General features: G+C 46.5%; 1 protein-coding gene across 2 annotated transcripts in view; it reads right to left on the bottom strand.

Moving 5' to 3' along the window:
• Positions 1–25,164, bottom strand: part of RABGAP1 (RAB GTPase activating protein 1) — a 219,864-nt gene that overhangs the window by 132,237 nt on the left and 62,463 nt on the right. For both annotated transcript variants that reach the window (XM_077469737.1, XM_077469648.1), the window contains exons 11-13: positions 13,545–13,719; positions 8,317–8,410; positions 6,999–7,149 (exon numbers count right to left, since the gene is read on the bottom strand). In XM_077469737.1, the coding sequence (XP_077325863.1) occupies positions 6,999–7,149; positions 8,317–8,410; positions 13,545–13,719 (420 nt within the window). The remainder of the gene's footprint in view (positions 1–6,998; positions 7,150–8,316; positions 8,411–13,544; positions 13,720–25,164) is intronic.

The following is a 25,164-nucleotide window of genomic DNA, read 5'->3' on the forward strand; positions in this document are numbered from 1 at the left end:
ATATATTCTGCTACTCCTCCTGAGTATGGCGATACCACATGTGGGAGACTTTTACACAGCCTGGCCACATAGAGGCCCTACATCTAAGAAGCATCATCAGGTGTTCTAGGAAAATAAATTGCGCATCCAATTTCCTTACAATCTATCACATTTTTGAAGGCCCTTCATATTTCTAACATAGCACGTACATATCAAGAATTACACCCTAAAATACATTCTGCTGAGTAAGGGGTAAACAAAAAATGACCTGTGGTTTTAGTAGTCCAATTGTCCACAGGAGGAGAGCCCTGATCCAGGCAGCAGGCAGGGACGTGGTCAGGGACAGTGAATGGAATTGTCCAGGCAGCAGGCAGGAATATTGTCCATCCTGGTAGTAAGCAGGAACATGGTCCAAGTAGCAGGCTATGAAATAATGGGGAAAGGGGTAGAGGCTTCTCCCGCCCAAATCTCTTTGAAGCCTCTGAGTCTCCAGACCCTAATTCGGGAATAAGAAAACTAAAAAAATAGTTTTCTTCATCCAGAAAAAACTAATTCTGGAGCCCCTAACATGTGAGACCCCTTTGTTCCCACTAGCATAGCAGGGTAAAAGATCAATCCAAGAGGCAGGCAAAAAACGTGGTCAAACAGTCCATGGTCAGTTCCAGAGAAGGCAGAGGCAGGTACAGTTTAGCGTTAGGCAGAAGCGTGGTTGTATAAAAGGCCAGGGTCAGTTCGGGAGAAGGCAGAAGTATGTTTAGCGTTGGGCAGAAGCTTGGTCGTATAACAGGCCAGGGTCGGTTCCGGAGAAGGCAGAGGTATGTTTAGCGTTAAGCAGAATCTTGGTCATATAACAGGCCAGGGTCGGTTCCGGAGAAGGCAGAGGTATGTTTAGCGTTAAGCAGAAGCTTGGTCATATAACAGGCCAGGGTCGGTTCCGGAGAAGGCAGAGGTATGTACAGTTCAGTGCAGTGGCATAAGGGGTGTGGAGGAAAATGACAGGAAATGAGAATTACGTTTACCATACTTCCCTAATAATGTAGAAAAGTATGGTAACGGCAGAAGCAGTCACCTATACAGAGGCCTGGTTGGGAAGGACAATTGGGACAATAAAATGTGGTGTCTCTTCTAATTCCTACACTGGAGCACACCCGGCATTTTGGGATTTTGTCAGGAAAGTGGCGCTCGTGGAGTCTGCTCACGCAATCAGAGCAAATAGTTTCTGGTGGGTCTTCAGGGTACAAAAGGGCGGAAATAACTTCTTCTTGGTAGTACAGATAGGATACGGGGTTCTCTGTAGATTTTTGGTAAATAACATAAGTGTTATACATGGCCAAACTGAAAAAATAAATGGACACTTTTTTATACCAGTGGCGGGATTTTCTTGTGGGAAGGTAGGGTTCAATCATCTGATCGTTGAAGTCCACTCCCCCCATAAACAAATTGTAATCATAGATGCAGGCTGGTTTCTGGATTGGGCCGTTTCTTCTGGAGACTTCTATCTAGGTGTCATTATGGATTGTCGTCAGCATGTGGACGTTTCGTTTGTCCCTCCACTTGACAGCCAATAGCTCCTGGTTCCGCAAAGATGCCGTCTTCCCTCGTTGTAGCCTTTCATTGACAAGTTTTTGCGGGAAGCCCTTTCTATTGGCTCTTACTGTACCACATGCTGGGGTGTCTCTCCGGTGAAGATTGCGGAAGAGGGGCAAGCTAGTATAAAAATTATCCACATAAAGATGGTATCCCTTTCCAAGGAGTGGATAGACAAGCTGCCAGACCACTCTTCCGCTGGCTCCAATGTACTCTGGGCATTCAGGGGGGTGCAGTTGGGAGTCCTTCCCTTCGTACACCAGGAAGGAGTAGATGTACCCCGTGGCTCGGTCACAAAGTTTGTACATTTTAACCCCATATCGGGCCCTTTTGCTGGGGATAAACTAACTGTTTGATGCCAAGCCTGCCTGAGAATTTTACAAGGGACTCATCCACGGAAATATTCTGTTGGGGGGTACATAATTGGGGAAATTTTTCTGAGAAATAATTTAGGAGTGGCCGAATTTTAAATAGTTTGTCAAAAGCTGGGTAATTTCGGGGAAGGCACTGGGTGTTGTCATTGTAGTGGAGGAACCGCATAATCATTAGGTATCGTGATCTTGGCATAAGGGATGAGAAGAGTGGCATGTGGTGGATGGGTTTGATAGACCAATAGGAGTACAATTGTTTTTTTTTAAAGTCCCATAGAAAAAGTTAGGCCTATGAAAATTTCGAATTCCTCTATGGTTAGTTCTCTCCACTGAAAGGGACAGGCATAACAAGAGCCAGGGTTGCTTACTATGTGCTGCTGTGCGTAGAGGTTGCACTGGGCCACAATGGACGATAGTAAGTCTTCGGTGAAAGCCAAATGAAAAAAATCAAGCATGGAAAAATCATCTGTGTTCACCTGGACACCTGGCTGGGCAGTGAAGGGGGGGATATTTGCTTCTCCGGAATTAGAGGGCAGCCACAGGGGGTTTTGAAGGGCATAGGGAAGGCTGACATGGCCCCTATTCGAAGTGGACGGCACTGCTCTCGAGGTGGACGGCACTGCTCTTGAGGTGGACGGCACTGCACGGCTCTGCTCTCGAGGTGGACGGCTCTGCTCTCGAGGTGGACGGCTCTGCTCTCGAGGTGGACGGCTCTGCTCTGCTGGTAGTAGGCTGCTGCTCCACGCCAGAACGCCTTCTTTTCATGGGCACATATTCCTCTTCTGATTCTGTATCAGACCCCCTGCTTGTAACGGGTTCATAGGCAGAATCCGAATCGGACTGAGAATCAGTGAGCTCCCCGCTGCTCTCATCGGTCATACTTAGAAGCTGGTAGGCCTCCTCGCTAGTAAAATATTTTTTTGCCATACTAGTGGCTGGTGAGGCTGCACTGCAGAGCACTGTGGTGGCACAGGGGGAACTGGTGGACACAGGCGGCACTGGTGGACACAGGCGGCACTGGTGTGGCTCTGGTGGCACTGATTAGCACACAGATGGCACTGGTGGGCACACAGATGGCACTGATGGGCACAGGCGGCACCGATGTCACTATAGTGGCTTTGGTTGCACTGGTGTGGCTCTGGTGGCACTGATTAGCACACAGATGGCACTGGTGGGCACAGGCGGCACTGGTGGGGCACAGGTGGCACAGGTGTGGCACTGGTGTGCACTGTAGTGGCACAGAGGTGGCACAGATGGCACAGAGGTGACACTGCTGGGCACTCACGGTTCACTCAATTGCTCTCCTCTCCTCTCACGCTGCATCGGTGTGAGGAGGGGAAAGAGATGAACTTCTGATGACCCCATTTGATGTATTTGTTTACATTTGTGATCGCTCCGTCATTGGACGGAGCGATCACGTGGTAAAGGGAGCACTGCCATTGGCCCTTTACCGCGATCCGTGTTGCGCTGGGTCCCGTGAACCCGGCGAGCATGGATGTTCCAGTGTGCGCGCCCGAGGGGACGGGCAGGAACGATTCTCCGGGAGGACGTCATATGACGGCCTCCCAGAGATAACAAACCGACCTGTAGCCGTCATTTGGCTATAGGCCGGTTATTAAGTGGTTAAGAGGCTCCTCTGTCCTCCACTCATTACCTGTATTAATGTCACCTGTTTGAACTTGTTATCAGTATAAAAGACACCTGTCCACAACCTCAAATAGTCACACTCCAAACTCCACTATGGTGAAGACCAAAGAGCTGTCGAAGGACACCAGAAACAAAAAATTGTAGACCTGCACCAGGCTGGAAAGACTGAATCTGCAATAGGCAAGCAGCTTGGTGTGAAGAAATCAACTGTGGGAGCAATAATTAGAAAATGGAAGACCTACAAGACCGCTGATAATCTCCCTCGATCTGGGGCTCCACATAAGATCTCACCCTGTGGGATCAAAATGATGACAAGAACAGTGAGGAAAAATCCCAGAACCACACGGAGGGACCTAGGGAATGATCTGCAGAGAGCTGGAACCAACGTAACAAAGGCTACCATCAGTAACACACTACGCCGCCAGGGACTCAGATCCTGCAGTGCCAGACGTGTCCACCTGCTTAAGCCAGTACATGTCCTGGCCCGTCTGAGATTTGCTAGAGAGCATTCGGATGATCCAGAAGAGGATTGGGAGAATGTCATATGGTCGCATGAAACCAAAGTAGAACTGTTTGGTAGAAACACAACTCGTCGTGTTTGGAGGAGAAAGAATGCATGGGGGTGGCAACATCACGCTTTTGGGCTGTTTCTCTGCAAAGAGAACAGGACGACTGATCCGTGTACATGAAAGAATGAATGGGGCCATGTATCGTGAGATTTTTTAGTGCAAACCTCCTCCCATCAGCAAGGGCATTGAAGATGAAACGTGTCTTTCAGCATGACAATGATCCAAAACACACCGCTTCGTAAGAAGCATTTCAAGGTCCTGGGGTGGCCTAGCCAGTCTCCAGATCTCAACCCCCATAGAAAACCTTTGGAGGGAGTTGAAAGTCTGTGTTGCCCAGCGACAGCTCCCAAAACATCACTGCTCTAGAGGAGATCTGCATGGAGGACATGGAGGCCAACATACCAGCAACAGTGTGTGACAACCTTGTGAGGACTTACAGAAAACATTTGGCCTCTGTCATTGCCAACATAGGATATATAACAAAGTATTGAGATGAAATTTTCATATTGACCAAATACTTATTTTCCACCATAATTTGCAAATAAATTCTTTCCAAAAATCAGACAATGTGATTGTCTGGATTTGTTTCCACATTTTGTCTCTCATAGTTGAGGTATACCTATGATGACAATTACAGGCCTCTCTCAACTTTTTAAGTGGGAGAACTTGCACAATTGGTGGCTGACTAATTACTTTTTTGTCCCACTGTATATCACTCCTAAAACATATACTTCATATACTGGTAGTGAGCTTCAGAGGGGCCGTGCCATCTAAACACTTCCTTCATTGAAGATAACCGTATACCATTCCTTAGTATCAATGTGATACCATTGAACCAGGGAAGATCAATATTAATAAATTTTGATTATTTATAACGCACATACAGATCCAACTACTTTTAGCTGATCTCCTTGCATTGCAACTCTGCATTAGTCAGTGGTAAATGTTGTATACACTATATACAATCACCCGACACTAGTTAGTTTCCACAATCCATGACTTGACTTCAAATTTCACACAAATACATTTTAAATTCAACCTGTAGCACTGACGCAAGTCATTTTTTTTTTTTTTTCCACAGTAGCGTGACAATCCCTCCACCTCCGGTCTAACTAACCACTCTCACCTCATGGCATGGACCCCTGTGCAAACAGGTGGTCATGCAAGCAGGTATCAAAAGGGTCAACACGGACCATAAACTTCTCTCACGTCTCCTTAGATCTCAGCAAGGACGCCAGGTCATGGGTAGAAAGAAAAGATCTAAGTGCTCACCGCTTAAGTATCAGATTTCATTTTTGTGTTCAAACACAAACTACTCACATAAAGATGATAAAAACACAGCATGTAAAGCCAACAATCGCGTTAGTTCCGCAGGGCAGCAGCGGGTGACGCTATGCTTAGCTCCTCCCCCGTACGCACTACGTTCAATCAGAACTTCCACATCACCGGGCTCCTCCCCCTTCCCTTCATTAGCAGACGGAGGCACTTGGGGAAGGGGGGAGGAGTCCAGTGAAAACGATGCCCATGTCGTCACCGGATCTCCGGGGGAATTCCCTGAAGACCCGGAAGCCGGTGGAGAGGTGAGTACCGATCAAAATAATTTTGATCAATCCAAAAAAATGAATCGAGGAATTAATGTTTAATTTCCACAGCTCTAAAAATAATAATAAAAAAAGAAATAAAACAAAAAAAATACCTAGATCAAGATTTGATGTAGGTCAGTGTCAGGTTAGCGTATGGGTAAGGGTAAAAGTCGTGGTCAAAATGTCAGATTTTTTAAGTTTTTTTTTTTTATTAGTATCAGTGTCGGTGTGTTTTAGGTATTTAAAAGAAAAAAATAAGAAAAAAAAGAAAAATGCGCACTATTGTTTCTGGGCCATACTACGGTTACAAACAACCCTGAGCACCTGAACTCCCGATTCTGGGTCACCTGATCTCTGGGATAGCCTCTGATTGGCTATTATAGTGATTAGTCACTGTGAAGCCCACCCCCACATTCTCTCTCTCTCTCTCTCTGAATGGAGGAGTAAGATACATAGTATCTCTCTCTCCTTGCAAAGATAAAAAAAATAAAAAACTGTGTAAAAAAATAAATAATAATAATAATAATAATAAAAAAAAAAAAAAAATACCTAGATCAAGATTTTATCTAGGTCAGTGTCAGGGTTAGCATTTGGGTAGGGCTAAAAGGTCAGATTTTTTTTGTATTAGTATTGTTTTAGGTAGGATATATAAAAAAAAAAAAGCGCAAAATGTGCACCAGTGTTTCTAGGCTGTACTACGGGTACAAACAACAACTAACGTACACATATATGGTATCACTGCGATCGTTAGGAGTAGGAGAATTTATTTTGGGTTGTACTTTGGTGGAAGATTATGGTAGTAGCAAGAAAAGAACAAATAAAAAAATAAAAAAATAATTATATATACATATATATATATATATACACACATATATATATATATATATATATATATATATATATGATCTTATTTATTTTATTTTAAAAAAAAATTTTGGGCCAGTTTTCCTTTGATAATTAAAAATAAATAAAAAATCAAGCAGTATCCGTTACCATTTACCACCAAATGAAAGCCCAATTTGTCCTGAAAAAAATGTGGTCTAATCCACCTGGATGCACAAAGTAGTTGTGATGAAATGTACTACATTACAAACATATATCAAAGTTGCAAAATTGTGCTTAGGCATTAACATTTGTTTTACCTTTAGACGTGAAGGGGTTAAATAACTGATCGTTTATAGAGAAAGCAAATAAACCCATGACAGCGTAGACAAGGTATTGGTATTATTATATTGCATCTGAAGGTATGAAACTATCATTACCTTAGTGATGAGAAGTCGGTATTTCTCCACCAAGTAATCATTGTTGTGACATCCAGCAAGCAGTTGCCACACTTCCCCTCTAAGTGCCTCTGGAACTCCACTCCTCACCAGTGCCGAGAGCTGCTTAGGACGCACACTCAGGTTCAAGTGCCTGAAAAAAAAAGTTAAACTCATATCAGGATACGCAATAAGTGCGACTCTTACACAGAATGAGAACTATTTATTTAAAGCTGAAGTTTAATCTGCTTGGATTTTTCCTTTCCTGGATCCTCATTCGAGTCTGCCTGCATACCGTGTTCAATTGTTCAGTTAAGTTCTGTATTAACACCTTGCGCTTTTTTCTTTGATTATAATGGTATGAAAATAAAGCTTTTTGTACTTTCGATACTGGGGTGATCTAGTAGCACAAGTCACGCTGTGTATAATTAGCTTGAAAAATGATTTTTGTTTGGGATGTTTGTACAATAATTGAATATTTAGCGGGACTGGGGGGGTGGGGGGTGGAGTTTGGAAAGCTAGGGATAAGGTCTTGGGAGGCGAGGAGGTAAAGGGTCTTGGGAGGTGAGGGGGTAAAGGGCTTGGGAGGCAAGGGGGCAAGGGCTTGGGAGGCAAGGTCTGGGAGGCAAGGGGGTAAGGGGGTAAGGGCTTGGGAGGCAAGGTCTGGGAGGCAAGGGGGTAAGGGCTTGGGAGGCAAGGTCTGGGAGGCAAGGGGCTAAAGGTCTGGGAGGCAAGGGGCTAAAGGTCTGGGAGGCAAGGGGCTAAAGGTCTGGGATGGGGGGGGGCCTTGGGAGGCAAGGGAGAAAATGCTTGGGAGGCACAGGAGCAAGGGCTCGGGAGGCGAGGGGGCAGGGGCTCGGGAGGCGAGGGGGCAGGGGCTCGGGAGGCGAGGGGGCAGGGGCTCGGGAGGCGAGGGGGCAGGGGCTCGGGGGCAGGGGCTCGGGAGGCGAGGGGGCCGGGGCTCGGGAGGCGAGGGGGCCGGGGCTCGGGAGGCGAGGGGGCCGGGGCTCGGGAGGCGAGGGGGCCGGGGCTCGGGAGGCGAGGGGGCAGGGGCTCGGGAGGCGAGGGGGCAGGGGCTCGGGAGGCGAGGGGGCAGGGGCTCGGGAGGCGAGGGGGCCGGGGCTCGGGAGGCGAGGGGGCCGGGGCTCGGGAGGCGAGGGGGCCGGGGCTCGGGAGGCGAGGGGGCCGGGGCTCGGGAGGCGAGGGGGCAAGGTCTGGGAAGTGAGGTTGCTGGGTAGGCATTAAGGATTTGTAATTCTGTTTGACAAGTATTGTCAGTAAAATGTGACTAATCGGGTAGTTGTAGGGTTTAGTTCCTCACCATTTCGATAACAGGTCACCCCATGTTTCTAGGATCTTCTCTGCACATTCTTTGGACACATCCCCAGAACCGCTCAAAAGAGGCTCATCATTATCTGAAAAAAATAAAATAAAAAAGGACATGTATGTGATGCTGAAATATAAATAAAGAATGTAATAACACGGCCTACACTTACACCAATATCTATAACCCATCCCTACAAAACAACATACTTCATCAAATTTTAAAGGAGAGGGTTACGGAGACGAGGAGAGGGTTACGGAGACGAGGAGAGGGTTACGGAGACGAGGAGAGGGTTACGGAGACGAGGAAAGGGTTACGGAGACGAGGAAAGGGTTACGGAGACGAGGAAAGGGTTACGGAGACGAGGAAAGGGTTACGGAGACGAGGAGAGACTGACCCCATGTGTGGGGTTATGGAGATAAGAGTAATGGAGCTCAGGAGGGGTTATAGGGATAAGGAGTTACAGAGATGAGGAGGTTTAATGGGGATGAGAAGATGTAACAGAGATGAGGAGAGGTTATAAACATGAGAAGCTGTAATGGAGTTATGGAGACGTGGACAGGGTTATGGAGACGAGGACAGGGTTATGGAGACGAGGAGATACTGACCCCATGTGTGGGGTTATGGAGATGAGAAAGAGTAATGGAGCTCAGAAGGGGTTATAGGGATGAGCAGTTACAGAAATGAGGAGGTGTAATGGGGATGAGAAGATGTAACAGAGGCGAAGGGGGTTACGGAGAGGCAAAGGGGGTTACGGAGAGGCGAAAGGAGTTATGGAGATGAGGAGGTGTAACAGTGATGAGAAGGGGTTATGGAAGGGGTTATGGAAATGAGGAGAGGGTTATGGAAAGGGTTATGGAGATGAGGAGAGGGTTACATACATGGGGAGATGGTTATGGGGATACGGAGAGGGTTACGGAGATGAGATGGGGAGAGGGTTACGGAGATGAGATGGGGGGAGGGTTACGGAGATGAGATGGGGGGAGGGTTACGGAGATGAGATGGGAAGAGGGTTACGGAGATGAGATGGGAAGAGGGTTACGGAGATGAGATGGGAAGAGGGTTACGGAGATGAGATGGGAAGAGGGTTACGGAGATGAGATGGGAAGAGGGTTACGGAGATGAGATGGGAAGAGGGTTACGGAGATGAGATGGGAAGAGGGTTACAGAGATGAGATGGGAAGAGGGTTACGGAGATGAGATGGGGACAGGGTTACGGAGATGAGATGGGGACAGGGTTACGGAGATGAGATGGGGACAGGGTTACGGAGATGAGATGGGGACAGGGTTACGGAGATGAGATGGGGACAGGGTTACGGAGATGAGATGGGGACAGGGTTACGGAGATGAGATGGGGACAGGGTTACGGAGATGAGATGGGGACAGGGTTACGGAGATGAGATGGGGACAGGGTTACGGAGATGAGATGGGGACAGGGTTACGGAGATGAGATGGGGACAGGGTTACGGAGATGAGATGGGGACAGGGTTACGGAGATGAGATAGGGAGAGGGTTACGGAGACGGGGAGAGGGTTACGGAGACGGGGAGAGGGTTACGGAGACGGGGAGAGGGTTACGGAGACGAGGGAGAGGGTTACGGAGACGGGGAGAGGGTTACGGAGACGGGGAGAGGGTTACGGAGACGGGGAGAGGGTTACGGAGACGGGGAGAGGGTTACGGAGACGGGGAGAGGGTTACGGAGACGGGGAGAGGACTACGGAGACGAGGAGAGGGTTAGGGAGAAGAGGAGAGGGTTAGGGAGACGAGGAGAGGGTTAGGGAGACGAGCACCGGGTTATGGAGACGAGCACCGGGTTACGGAGACGAGCACCGGGTTACGGAGACGAGCACCGGGTTACGGAGACGAGCACCGGGTTACGGAGACGAGCACCGAGTTACGGAGACGAGCACCGGGTTACGGAGACGAGGAGAGACTGACCCCATGTGTGGGGTTATGGAGATGAGAAAGAGTAATAGAGCTCAGAAGGGGTTATAGGGATGAGCAGTTACAGAAATTAGGAGGTGGTCACGGAGAGGCGAAGGGGGTCACGGAGAGGAGAAAGGAGTTATGGAGATGAGGAGGTGTAACAGTGATGAGAAGGGGTTATGGAAGGGGTTATGGAAATGAGGAGAGGGTTACATACATGGGGAGAGGGTTATGGAGATAGGGAGAGGGTTACGGAGATGAGAAAAAGGGTTACAGACATGGGGAGAGGGTTACGGAGATGAGGAGAGGGTTACGGAGATGAGGAGAGGGTTACGGAGATGAGGAGAGGGTTACGGAGATGAGGAGAGGGTTACGGAGATGAGGAGAGGGTTACAGAGATGAGGAGAGGGTTACAGAGATGAGGAGAGGGTTACAGAGATGAGGAGAGGGTTACAGAGATGAGGAGAGGGTTACAGAGATGAGGAGAGGGTTACAGAGATGAGGAGAGGGTTACAGAGATGAGGAGAGGGTTACAGAGATGAGGAGAGGGTTACAGAGATGAGGAGAGGGTTACAGAGATGAGGAGAGGGTTACAGAGATGAGGAGAGGGTTACGCAGATGAGGAGAGAGTTACGCAGATGAGGAGAGAGTTACGCAGATGAGGAGAGAGTTACGCAGATGAGGAGAGGGTTATGGCACACAGGACAGGGTTATGAAGCCGAGGAGTTATGGAGACGGGAAGGGGTTATGGAGATGAGGAGAGGGTTTTGGAGATGAGGAAGGGTTATGGAGCACAGGACAGGGTTATGGAGATGAGGAGAGTGTTATGGAGATGGGAGGGGGTTATGGAGATGAGAAAGGAGTTATGGAGATGAGGAGAGGGTTTTGGAGAAGAGGAAGGGTTATGAAGCACAGTACAGGGTTATGGAGCCGAGGAGTTATGGAGATGAGGAGGGGTAAAATAGAGCAGAGGAAGCATTATGAAAACAAGGAGGGGACATGGGGAAGAATATGACGGGGGGCCTGTGTTCTTTGTGATCCATCAGAAATGAAGTAGGCAGGGCTGACACCATGAGCTTGGAAATTATAGAGCTATGTAGGGTAGGAGCACACTGGATTTCTGGCATACTGTTATACTTCTGTAGTTGCAATGTGTTTAAATGGATCATTCATGGGAAATGTGCTCACATCTCAGGGATGTACTTGATTCCCCCCCCATACACCAACTCTTTCAGTGTAGAAAATGTAAAAAAATCTGACTGGTGACTTCAGTCACTTCAGAGACGTCTTCCTGCCATGGAATGAAGTTCTTGTCATGCTTATGGTTTCCTGTTCAAGCTCACCAACCAGTTATAAAAAAAAAAAAAAGTCAAAACAGAACAGAGGTCATGTAAGGAAGGGATTTATTAGCAATGCCAGCGCTGACATGTGATTGCCTGTGAATCCAACACGGGAACTAACAAGTCAACTATAAAATGTGGTTCCATTGATGGAAATGAGTGGCTTTACAGTCAGTATGAGATGCGGAAAGGGATATAATAGGCGTATGAATACTGGCACCCCTCCAAATCCATCTCTGCGCATTGCCTTGTGAGAGTGATCGCTTCTGTCAGATAAACTGAAATGCCTCCTTTGTTGTAAATCTGCGGTGACCAATTCCGTTCCACCGTTCCCCATGCGGTCCGAGGGTCTGCTCACATGTCACCGACATGCCAAGTGGCCCATTTTACACGCATTAAGACCCGGACTTTTATGGTACTTTATTTTTTTACATGTAACAATCAGTATTTTTGCTAGAAAATTACTTAGAACCCCAAACATTTTATATATATATTTAAAAAAAAGTGGCCCTAGAGAATAAATTGGTGGGTGTTGCAATTTTTTTTACGTTGCAGCGGTATTTCAAACGCGTTTTTTTTAGCAAAAAAAAAATACGCTTTTTTTTACTTTAATGCAAAAAAATAAATAAAACGCAAAATAACCCAATTTTTCAGTAAAATATTTTAAAAAATGATGTTACGCCAAGTAAATAGATACCCAACATGTCACGCTTTAAAATTGCGCAGGCCCATGCAGTGACGACAAATGATGTAATTTTTACTATCCATAGGTAATGTTTTAGAAGCCTTTACAGGTTACCACTTTAGATACCACTTTAGAAGTGCTGCGCAAACTGTTGGCGCTATATAAAACCTGTATAATAATAATAAATAATAATTTACACAGGAGGCCTGGTGCTAGATTTATTGCCCTCGACCTGACGTTCCTGGAGATACCTAACGTGTGTGAAGGTCGCTGTTTGCGCGCGTGTGCCGAGGAACTACGCGTGCGCTTACCTTTGCGCCCAAGCACAGGAGCACTTTCATATTTTTTTTTTTTTACACTGTTACTTTCAATATAAATTTTTCTGTTATCACGTTTTTTGCTGTCAAAAGGAATGTAAGCATCCTTTGTGACAGTAATAGGCAATGTGACCCCCCAAAGGGATTGGGGGTCTCTATAAGACCCCAGATCACTACTTTGCCTTCAAAACACCAAGATCGGTGTGATTGATGTCAGGTCATCATTTCTGAGTTACTATATCACAGAGCCGAAAAAAGACCAAATCGGCTTTGTGATCAGTCGGTAGGAAGCGCCGGCTGGTCGATCAGGACTCCTGGTTGGAAGCTTCCCTGCAACCACTTTGCCTATTACTTTATATACCCTGCGATTCTGTACTTTGCAAATATGCTGCAGAAATCTCACTCCACCGAGTCAGGCTGCAGCCATTTTAACTGTGGGCAACTGAAGCTTTTGCCTGTTTACTTCCTGGATTTACACAGAGGCACACCTCCAGCTCTCATTGGCCCTCTTATGACTCATCACCCTCCTAACTTCCTGGCAAACTCTCACCAGGGTGAGAGAGAGAGAGAGCTGTGCATCATGTCATAAGCCTAGACCAGTGATGGCAAACCTTGGCACCAACAGATGTTCTGGAACTACATTTCCCATGATGCGCATGCACTCTGCAGTGTAGTTGATCATCGTGGGAAATGTAGTTCCAAAACATCTGGGGGTGCCAAGGTTCACCATCACTGGACTAGGCCAATGACCAGACAAGAAATAGGAAGTGGGCTGTATAAGGGATTTACTGGCAGAAAAAAAAAATGTTACTATCCAAAGTTAAAACAACAACAATCAAAACAACTACAACAACAAACAACAACAACAGAAGATTTAATAGATGGAAAGATGAAAAATGACTCAAGATAGGGCTTTAAAACATTTCATTGTTTCATAGTTACAGAGTTGTACCTTACCTTCCTCCTCGTCATCCTCAGGAGGGGAGGGGATGTTGGACCCCTGAGGCCCGCACTGTGAGAGACGGATGGAAGGACTAGCCGTGGTTTTCCTCCTCTCTTTCTCCGATTCGCTTTCCAAGCAGATGACCTCATAGAACGTGTCACAGCTGCTCTTCCGCTCCTTTTTCTCGATCTGTAACATGCAGAGTATATGGAGATGTGAGAAGATGGAAGCGCCTTCCTCATACAATCAAAACATCATAGATACGTCAATGACATAACTTTAGGTGCGGTCTCTCAGCCGTTACATATAGGGTCCTATACAGTGGCGGCTGGTGAAGTTTTTGGATGGGGGGGGGGGTTGGGCGCCAGACCCCGCCCATCATTGTTGGTCCCTCCCACTTCTCATAAACCACGCCCCTTATGTAATCCACCTAATCCGTCCCCTGTATTCCACTTCCTTCCACCCATAGTGTCACGAGTATACAGCTCAGATCACAGGACAGAGTATACAGCCCCAGAATCACATATTGTCCCTATATAAGTCGCCGCGCACCGCGTCCCTGGCATTGCGGCCGGAGAGAGCGTCGAGTCAACATCTCCAGAAGAAGAAGAACGGAAGGCGGCAGCGGCGACGGCGGCGACTGAAGACCGGGCCACCGCTAGTAAAAGAGCTGGAAGAAGAAGCGGTGGCCCGGCAAGAAGAACCGAAGAGGGGGACAAGACCCCCGAAGTCGGAAGAAGAGGGCGGCGGCGAAGAAGAAAGTCGGGCTCCTCCGCTAGCAAAAGAGCAGAAGATAGCGGAGGAGTCCGACGAGAAGACCCCCGAAGACGGAAGACCCCCGGAGCTGTGCAATAAACAATTTTAACCCTGTGTTGTGTTTTATTTTTACTTTTTTTCCACAGGTGAATGGGTAGGGGTACATTGTACCCCATACTCATTCACATAGGGTGGGGGGCCGGTATCCGGGGGCCCCCTTATTAAAGGGGGCTCCCGGATTCCGATAAGTCAGCCACCCGCAGACCCCGACAACCAACGGCCAGGGTTGTCGGGAAGAGGCCCTTGTCCTCATCAACATGGGGACAAGGTGCTTTGGGGTGGGGGGGGCCGCCTGGCCCCCCCTTCCCCAAGGCACCCCCCCATGTTGAGGGCATGCGGCCTGGTACAGCTCAAGAAAGGGGGGGCGCTCGCTCGTCCCCACCCCTTTCCTGGCCGGCCGGGAAGCGTGCTCGGATAAGGGTCTGGTATGGATCTGGGGGGACCCCGCACCGTTTTTTCGGCGTAGGGGGTTCCCCTTAGAATCCATACCAGACCTAAGGGCCTGGTATGCTCTCGGAGGGGGAACCCACGCCAATTTTTTTTCATAAATTTGGCGTGGAGTTCCTCCTTCAGAGTTCATTCTCTGATTGGCCACGGCAAAAGTCACCTGGCCTGGGGTGACTTCAAAGTCGTGTTGAAAGTCGCCCCAGGTCGTGTCTAAGTCGTGTTCAAGTCGTCTCTAAGTTGCCTCACAAAGTCGTCCTGGAAGTCGTGTCGCCCCTGTGTGAACCGAGCCTTAGGCCGGCCGGGGTGCATTTGGTAATTAATTATCATTTACTTCATTATTTAATTTTTTCCACAGAGAGTCAATTATGCCACTCACTGTTCTTGTAGCTCTGCTCGGGCTGAGGAACAGAGCTGCCGACGTCACTTCCGGGTTTCGTGAATCAGCCGAAAGCCGGAAGTGACCTGCCTGTCTAAGAATGACAATGCTCCCGCCCGTAGAATCACAGTGATTTTACGGGCGGAAGCTAGTCGGCGTTCTACAGTGCGCCGCAAGGCGGGTTTTTAACCGGCAAATGAAGCGCCATGGATGCAATCTTGGTGGGCCGCCACTGGTCCTATAGGTTAGCCTTAAGACACATTTCATGTGGGAGTACACTTGCAAGAGCAGGGTGAGCAGCAAGCTTGTTGAAGCTTTTGCACCCCATTCAGCGCTGTCACACTTTGAATGACAATTGCGCAGTCATGTTACACTGTATCCAAATGAATTTTTTTTTTCGCACAAACATTAATTTCGCACAAACAGAGCTTTCTTTTGATGGCAATTGATCACCACTGTTATTTTTTTTAAATTGACATTATAAACAATAAAATAATTTATATTATTATTTTAATAATAAATACATTTTTACTTTCTGCTATAAAATATATCTAATAAAAAAAAATATATATCTATATCTATATATATATATATATATCTATATATATATATATATATATATATATATATATATATAAAATAAATTTAGGCTAACATGTATTCAGTACACACAGTATCTCACAAAAGTAAGTACACCCCTTACATTTTTATAAATCTTTTCAACACTTGACAACACTGAAGAAATGACACATTGCTGTAAAGTAGTGAGTGTACAGCTTGTATAACAGTGTAAATTTGCTGTCTCCTCAAAATAACTCAACACACGGCTATTAACCACTTCCGTACCGCATCACACGGATGTACGTCCTAACTTTGAATGTATCTTCTTCTTCGGCCGGCGGTCCGGTTTCTGATAATTGTGGTCTCTGAGGCAGATTTATCAGCAGTGGGAGAAAGACGTCCCCCCTCCCGCGCGTTCCGGTGGAGTCAGTAGCGGCGGAGGCGGTCAGATCCTTTCCCTAGCCTGACATGGAGAGGAGTTAGGGGAAGATGGCCCTCACCCATCTCTATACCATTGCAGTGCGGAAGCGATGTCAAAAACATCACTTATGTGATGCTTACATTCCTTGTAATAGGAATAAAAGTGACAGTTTTTTTTTTTTTTAAAGAACAGTGTAAAAATAAAAGGTAAAACAAATACGAAAAAAAAATAAAAATTTTAATCGCAGCCCCTCCTGCCAAGCCCACGTGCAGAAGTGAACGCATACGTGAGTAGCGCCTGCATATGAAAACGGTGTTCAAACCACACGAGTGAGGTATCGTCGTGATCGGTAGAGCGAGAGCAACAATTCTAGCCCTGGACCTCCTCTGTAACTCAAAATATTTAACCTGAAGAATTTTTTAAACGTCGCCAATGGAGATTTTACAGGGTCAAAGTTTGTCGCCATTCCACAAGCGGGGCGCAATTTTGAAGCGTGACATGTTGGGTATCAATTTACTCGGTGTAACATGATCTTTCACAATAAAAAAAAAAAATTGGGCTAAATTTACTGTGGTCTTATTTTTTAATTAAAAAAAGTGTATTTTTTTCAAAAATAAAAAATGCGCTTGTAAGACCGCTGAGCAAATACGGTGTGACAAAAAGTATTGCAACGACCGCCATTTTATTCTCTAGGGTGTTCGAAAAAAAATGTATACTGTTTGGGGGTTCCATGTAATTTTCTAGCAAAAAAAAAAAAAAAAACAGTTTTTAACTTGTAAACAACAAATCTAAAAAAGAGGCTTGGTCCTCAAGTGATTAAAGAGGAAGTAAACCCTGATGAGTTTTTCTTCCTCTTTGTTCCTCTGCAAAGTAAAAGCATAATGGGCTAGTTATGCATCGCATACTAACTCATTATTTTACACTTGCCTGCAAACAAAGCCCACAACGTCCCCGCTGGTGGCCACGTCCATCTTCACCCCTCTTCCTTCCAGGGGGCCGTGGACTCCGGCTCTGTGACTGTCCGGAGTCGCATGAAGTCACCCCCACGCATGCATGCGGGAGCTGATGGTTACAGCACGGGGCCTTATAGAAACGCCACGATTGTGCCCTTTCTTTGGTGTGCCGATAACGCCAGTGCAAGCTATATATGATAAATAACTCCTAAACTGTTGCATTTCTCATAAACTGTTACATTTACAGTACCTTACAGGTAGGCCTTATTACAGCCTTACCTGTAGGTACAAGTGGTGTGTGAGGGTTTACAACCACTTTAATGTCTAAACCGCTGGTAAAAGAGAGTACACCCCTAAGTGAAAATGTCCAAATTGGGCCCAATTAGCCATTTTCCGTCTCCCCGGTGTCATGTGACTCTAATATATATATATATATATATATATATATATATATATATATATATATATATATATATATATACACACACACACACACACACACACATACATACATACATACATATATATATATATATATATATATATATATATATATATCGTGTGACTCTGCACAGAACGGCCACCCTGTAGCAGTAAGACATGTCCCTCGGCTCCAAGCGCCGGCATCTTCAGTAAGGGAACCAGCCTGGTTCCCTACTGCGCATGCACGAGTATCGAGCCGTGTGTTCCAGCTGCTGAATTTTAAAAAGGAGGACACTTACCTGTCCAGGGAGCCCGCGATGTCCTCACTCAAAGCCGACCCGTCCCCTCAGCTCTCGAGTGGAGGTGCCGGCATCTTCAGTAATGGAATCACAGCCTGTTTCCCTACTGCGCACGCACGAGTTGAGCTGCTCATTCTGACTGGTCCCTGCTGTCTTCTGGGACCTGTGTGTCTCCCCGAAGAAGGGGGGTGTGGGGGGGGGGGGGGGTAGGCGGAAGGAGGAGCCGGGCATGGCGTAGATTGCCACGGATCTATCACCGGAAGTGGGAGCAAATACCTGGATCAGACAGGTATCTGCTCCCCCCTCCCCTCGAAAGGTGCCAAAAGTGACACCGGGGGGGTTGGGAATCCGAAAAGTGGAAGTTCAATTTTTGGGTGGAACTCCACTTTAACCTTCTTGTATTTTATTGTATTGTAACCGTACTGTGTCCATTTATAAAGTGCTGCGCAAACTGTTGGCACTACATAAAACCTGTACAGTAAAAATAATAATAATCTAACAGATAACCTTCAAGGCTGGTGATCAGCTGGTGTTTCGTCAGATTAGGTGACCCATCAAATTTTGTAACGTAAGTGATGTTCCATCACCGCCATCTTGCTACACCCCTGCACTGCTCTCCACAGTAACGATATGCCAAGAAGGGGGCAAGTGGAGATCTTGTTACACCCACCGGAGTCTGGACATTTCACACTTATTTTTAACAGTAAACTCAGCTTATATATTGAAATACAGGAATTAAAAATCTGTCTGACTGTTTATATGTTGAATTTTAAAAGAAGCAGAGATCCTTCTGATCTCACAGGTTTGCTAATCTGACAGAACAGCACTGCTTTGAAAAATTTGGCATTGCAGCTCGTGCTCCATGGCACCTCTCTTGGCCATGCACCAATGAAGGGGTGGGGCGTCCTGTCTGACATTGCAGCTTGTGTTTCAGGGCACCCCTTTTGACCATGCACCAATGAAGGGGTTTCTGTCCGACATTGCAGCTCGTGCTCCAAGGCACCCCTCCTGACCATGACCCAATAAAAGGGGGGGGGGGGGGGTTGTCCTGTCTGACCATGCACCAATAAAGAGGGTTCTGTCTGACATTGCAGCTCATGTTCTATAACAAAAATAATAAGAATTCTTCTTTAAACAGTTAATTGCTATAAGCATGAAAAGGAACAGGCAAAAAGGTCATCCCCAGCAGAATTCATGCATTTAAACACCGTATAGATTAACTGCGATTTCCATTCCTTGCATCGGCCTATGCAGGGCGGACACAGCAGGTGGGCTGCTGTGAAAACACAAGCAGATTAATTAAACAGCAGCAATGTGCAGCCAGCCGCTGGAGTCTAATGGAAAGGTCGGCCAAGCAAAGGGGGGGGTTGGGGGGGAGGGGGGTTTGGAATCGCGGTAAAGACCTGATATAAATTAATAAAGATGAACTTCAAAAACGTACACCATGAGGAGTGTTCTGCCACAAAAAGAACAAAAATAAGGCAGCGAAATGAATGAAGATGAAGCTAGAAGCGTATAATTGAAAGGTGTTCTAATGACTTGTCTTTTGCAAGCTGTTCCCAAGCTGATAAAATGAAGACAATGCAGAATCCGGAAAATCCTCAGAGAAGTCTTTTGTCTGACGGTTCGTAAACTGGAGCGCGAGCCGCTCTGATGAGACCTTGGTAACATGAACTGCACATAAGGATGCCTTCAGTGCACAAGCGGCTCGCCTGCTTTAGTCTGTTTGCTGCTGCAGAATGCTACAGTGCCTTGAAAAAGTATTCATACCCCTTGAAATTCCCCACAACTTCTCATGTTACACCCAAAAACATAAATGTATTTTATTGGGATTTTATGATAGACCAACACAAAGTGACACATAATTGTGAAGTGGAAGGAAAATGATAAATGATACAAATAAATTTGTGAAAAGTGTGAGGGGCATTTGTATGGCGCCCCCCGGAGTCAATACTCTGTAGAACCCCCTTTTCTACAAGTTTTTTTGGGGATGTCTCTACCAGCTTTGCACATCTAGAGAGGACATTTCTGCTCATTCTTCTTTGCAAAATATCTCAAGCTCTGTCAGATTGGATGGAGAGCGTTTGTGAGCAGCAATTTCCAAGTCTCGCCACAGATTCTCACTGGGATTTAGGTCTGGACTGTGACTGGGCCATTCTAACACATGAATATGCTTTGATCTTAAACCATTCCATTGTAGCTCTGGCTGGATGTTTCGGGTCGTTGCCCTGCTGGAAGGTGAACTCCGCCCCGGTCTCAAGTCTTTTGCAGACTCTAACAGGTTTTCTTCTAAGATTGCTGAAGAAAAGCATCCCCACCACATGATGCTGCCACCACCATGTTTCACGGTGGGGATGGTGTGTTCAGGGTGATGTGGAGTGTTAGTTTTCCCCACACATAGCGTTTTACTTTTAGGCCAAAAAGTACATGTTTGCTGTGTCCTCCACATGGCTTCTCACAAACTACAAACAGGACTCCTTATGACTTAATTTCACCAATGTCTTTCTTCTTGTCACTCTTCCATAAAGGGCAGATTTGTGGAGAGCACGACTAATAGTTGTCCTGTGGACAGATTCTCCCACCTGAGCTGTGGATCTCTGCAGCTCCTCCAGAGTTTCCATGGGCCTCTTGGCTCTTCTCTGCCCGGCCAGTCAGTTTAGGTGGACGGCCATGTCTTGGTAGGTTTGCAGTTGTGCCATATTCTTTCCATTTTCTGATGATGGATTGAACAGAGCTCTGTGAGATGTTCAAAGCTTGGGAGATTTTTTTTTTTTTTTTTTTTTTTTTTTTTATAACCTGACCCTGCTTTATACTTCTCCACAACTTTATCCCTGACCTGTCTGGTGTGTTCCTTGGCCTTCATGATGCTGTTTGTTCACTAAGGTTCTCTAACAAACCTCAGAGGGCTTCACAGAACATCTGTATTTATACTGAGATTAAATGACACACAGGTGGACTCTATTTACTAATTAGGTTACTTCTGAAGGCAATTGGTTCCTCTAGATTTTAGTTAGGGGTATCAGAGTAAAGGAGGCTGAATACAAATGACCCCCCCCCCCACACACACACACACACACACACACACACTTTTCACAGATTTATAAAAAATTCTGAAAACCATTTTTAATTTTCCTTCCACTTCACATTTATGTGCCACTTTGTGTTGGTCCATCACATAAAATCCCAATAAAATACATTTACATTTTTGGTTGTAACCTGACAAAATGTGGAACATTTCAAGGGGTGTGAATACTTTTTCAAGGGACTGTATACCAATCCTACAAGAGGCCAGCGCTCACCAATTACTGTATCTCAGTTTTCTTAAATGCACTTTCATTTTGAGAAATATTTTATTGAATTTTTGTGAGTGAACTTTAACCACTTGCAGACCAGGCCTTTTCTGTTTTTGTTTACGAGTTTAAATCAGTATTTTTAGATAGAAAATTACATAAAACCCCCAAACATTATACATATATTTTTTTTTTAGGCAGAGACCCAAGGGAATAAAATGACGATCATTGCCATTTTTTTTTATGTCACATGCCATCCGTGCAGCGGTATTTCAAACGCAATTTTTTTGGGGAAAAAATACACTTTAATAAATAAATATATATATATACACACTTTTATATATTTCTTTAAGTGTATTTTTTCCCCCAAAAAATTGAATATATATATATTATATATATATATACATACACACATACACACATACACACACACACACACATTATATAATTGGGGGAGATTATATATATATATATATATAATCTCCCCCAATTTTTGTAAAATATGAAAGATGATATTACGCCGAGTAAATAGATAACAAACATGTCACGTTTAAAAAATTGCACGCACTCGTGAAATGGTGACAAACTACTGGAGGTGCACCGAATGAAAATTTTGGTGCCGCAAACTGAAAATGACAGTTTTTAAAAAATAATAGGATTTTTGTACTCACCGTAATATCCTTTTCTCTGTAATTCACAGACTGACACAGCTCCTCTCTAACTAAATGGGTTTGTTAGCCTGCCACTAGGAGATCTAGGCAAAATTGTAACAATACACAGAAAAGTCAGTACTGCCCAGAGGGCGGACCCTGTGCTAACAACCCTCCCTGCTGCCCCAGCAGACTCAGTACATCAACAAGCAGTATAACGTAGAGTACAAAAATCCCATTTTCTCTTATATTCACAGACCGAGACAGCTCCTCTCTGTAACTAAATGGGACGTCCCCAAGCAGTGCCAAACGAGGGGTGGGAAAAACAGCATTAAAAAACTTCATCCACCATGGCAAGTGACAACTAGTGAAACTAAACCCACAAAAAAACAGCAGTGTACAGAAAAACACACTGCCATATAACCGGGTATTCTCAACAGGAGAGATCCCCAACCCCGCAAACTTTATGCGGAAGTAATGCAACAGTGCATTAACAAACAGTACTGCGTTTTTATCGAAACACCAGGAAAAAATCTCAATTGCAACTACACGGCCGCCTGCAAAACTTTGCGGCCAAAAAAGTCATCAGCCGATGCAATGACGTCTACCTTGTAGAACTTGGTAAACGTATGGACAGACGACCAGGCCGCCGCCTTACACTCCTGAGCGACAGACGCTTGGTGTCGGAAGGCCCAAGACGTTCCGATTGCCCTTGTAAAGTGGGCCAAGACCGGAAAGGCGTAGGCTTGTACTACAATCTGTCTTATCCACCTAGAAATGGTGGCAGACGAGACCGCCATACCCTTCTTTGGACCAGCCACCAAAACAAACAGCGAGTCTGACTTCCGAAAGGGAGCTGTGGCACACAAATACACTTTTAGAGCCCTAACCACGTTGAGAACGTGAAGGGCCACCTCTTTGGGGTGCTCCGGCTTAGAACACAACGATGGTAATACAATGTCCTCATTGACAGTTGCGGACTCAACACCATCTTATCCCTGTGGATGACCAGATATGGGCGACTTGCAGGACAAGGCCACCAACTCCGAAACCCTCCTGGCCAATATTATGGCCACTAGGAAAACCACCTTCTGTGAAAGGGTCAACAAGGGAATCTCCCTGATATTCTCAAACGGCGGCTTTTGAAGCGCCGACAACACCAGGTTCAAATCCCACGGAGGTAACGGTGGACGCACTGGAGGGACTACATGTCGTATCCCCTGAACAAAGGTACTCACTAATTAATGAGACGCCAGGGGTCGCTGGAAAAAAACAGCCAGAGCTGAAATTTGCCCCTTAATGGTGCTCAACACCAACTTCTGGTATACACCTTGCTGAAGAAACAGCAGGATCCTGGATATAGAAAAGGAGCGTGGATGCCACCCTTTCTCTTCACACATGGAGATGTAGGCCTTCCAGGTACAATGGTACATCTTCCGTGAACAAGATTTCCGCACCCTCAACATAGTTGGAATCACTGAGTCCGACAGACATCAGTTCCTCAGCACCTGCCTCTCAATAGCCATGCTGTTAAAGCCAGCGATGGTAAAGCAGGGTGAAAGATTGGACCTTGAGATAGGAGGTCCTCTCGCAGCGGCAGCCACCAGGGAGCGTCTGCCACCAGACACACCAGGTCTTCGTACCAGGGCCGCTGAGGCCAATCTGGGGCCACTAGGATTACTGGGATCCCCTCGGCTTCCACTCTGCGCAGCAGGCGTGCTAACAGTTTTAGCGGAGGAAAGGCATAGATAAGCTGGTGCATCTGACGCGTCTGCCCACGGATCTCTTGTCCTGGACACGAATCTCGGCACCTTCCGATTGAGGTGGGAGGCCAATAGATCCACATCTGGTGTGCCCCATTTCAGGCACAACTGCCTGAATATCTCCGGATGCAATGCCCATTCTCCTAGGTCCAGTATCTGTCAACTCAGATAGTCCGCCTGCCAATTTTCCACCCCCGGGATATAAATGGCTGACAGGGCCGGAACGTGTTGCTCTGCCCACCGAAGTATGTGAGCGACCTCCCGAGCAGCGGCTGCGCTTCTTGTTTCCCCTTGGTGATTTATGTACACCAGAGCCATGGCATTGTCTGACTGTATCCTGGTCGGATGCCCCTGAAGAAACATCGACCATGTGTGGAGAAAAAGTCTGATCGCTCTCAATTCGAGCAGATTGATCGGCAACTTGGATTCTTCCGTCGACCGGAGGCCCTGAGCCGACTGAATCCCCATCACTCCACCCCAGCCGGATAGACTGGCGTCCGTAGTGATCACCGTCCAGAGGAAGGAAAGAATTTCTGGACTGAATCACCAGGGACCTCAACCACCAGATCAGGGAGTCCCTGAATGGCTAACTCACCTGGATCTGCCGATCCAGGGACAACTGGGGTTTGTCCCATTTTGTCAAGATCTCCTTCTGCAGGACTCTGGTGTGGAATTGGGCATAAGGTACTGCCTCGAAGGAGGCCACCATGAGCCCCAGTACTCGCATGCAAAAGCGGAGCGACGACCACTTGCGGTTCATCAGTAGTTTGACTGCAGATCTGAGAGTCTGCAATTTGTCCGAAGGGAGAAAGACCCTCGCTTCCCTGGAGTCCAATAGTAGACCTAGGTACTCCAGATGCTGGGTCGGTACAATCACCGACTTCTTTAGGTTTAACAGCCACCCAAATTCTCGCAGAGTCTGCATGGTGATCGCCACATCCTCCTCTATTTCTGAGGTGGAAGATGCTCTCAGGAGGAGATCGTCTAGGTAACCCACGATCGCGATCCTGCATTGTCGCAACAACGCCAACACTGGAGCCAGTACCTTGGTAAAGACTCGGGGAGCTGATGCGAGGCCAAAAGGGAGAGCCACAAATTGGTAGTGGGCTTCCCCGACTGCCAAACGCAGACATTTTTGATGCGCATCCTGGATGTCCAAGGACGCCAGGGAGTCCCCTTGATGGAGTGCAGCGACTACTGAACGAACTGATTCCCTTCGAAACCTCTGTACCTTTACAAAGCGATTGAGGGCTTTTAAGTCCAAGATCAGACGTACCCCTTCCTTCTTGGGAACCACAAACAGATTTGATTAGAACCCCTGGAAGCGTTCCGATTCCAGAACTGGTACAATCACATGGCTCCTTAGCCTTCCTGGCCTGTGGGAGTAGTGTACTCTTACCACCCGTGGCATTCTTAATAATGTCATCCAACGAAGCTCCAAAGAGCCGGTCGCCAAGGAAGGGAAGATCCGTCAGGGCTTTCTTGGATGTCTGGTCAGCAGACCAGCTTTTAACCAAATCAGGCGCCTCAGCACCACAGCTGACACTAAAGCCCTGGATAACAGGAGGGAGAGTATCCAGGGCCGCATCACAAAGATACTTAAGGCCTTGCACTAGTCAGTCCGCTAGTTCCACG

Source organism: Lithobates pipiens, unplaced genomic scaffold, assembly GCF_037356315.1.
Source record: "Lithobates pipiens isolate NorthernLeopardFrog02 unplaced genomic scaffold, aLitPip1_a1.2 Scaffold_1, whole genome shotgun sequence".
Taxonomy (NCBI): domain Eukaryota; kingdom Metazoa; phylum Chordata; class Amphibia; order Anura; family Ranidae; genus Lithobates; species Lithobates pipiens.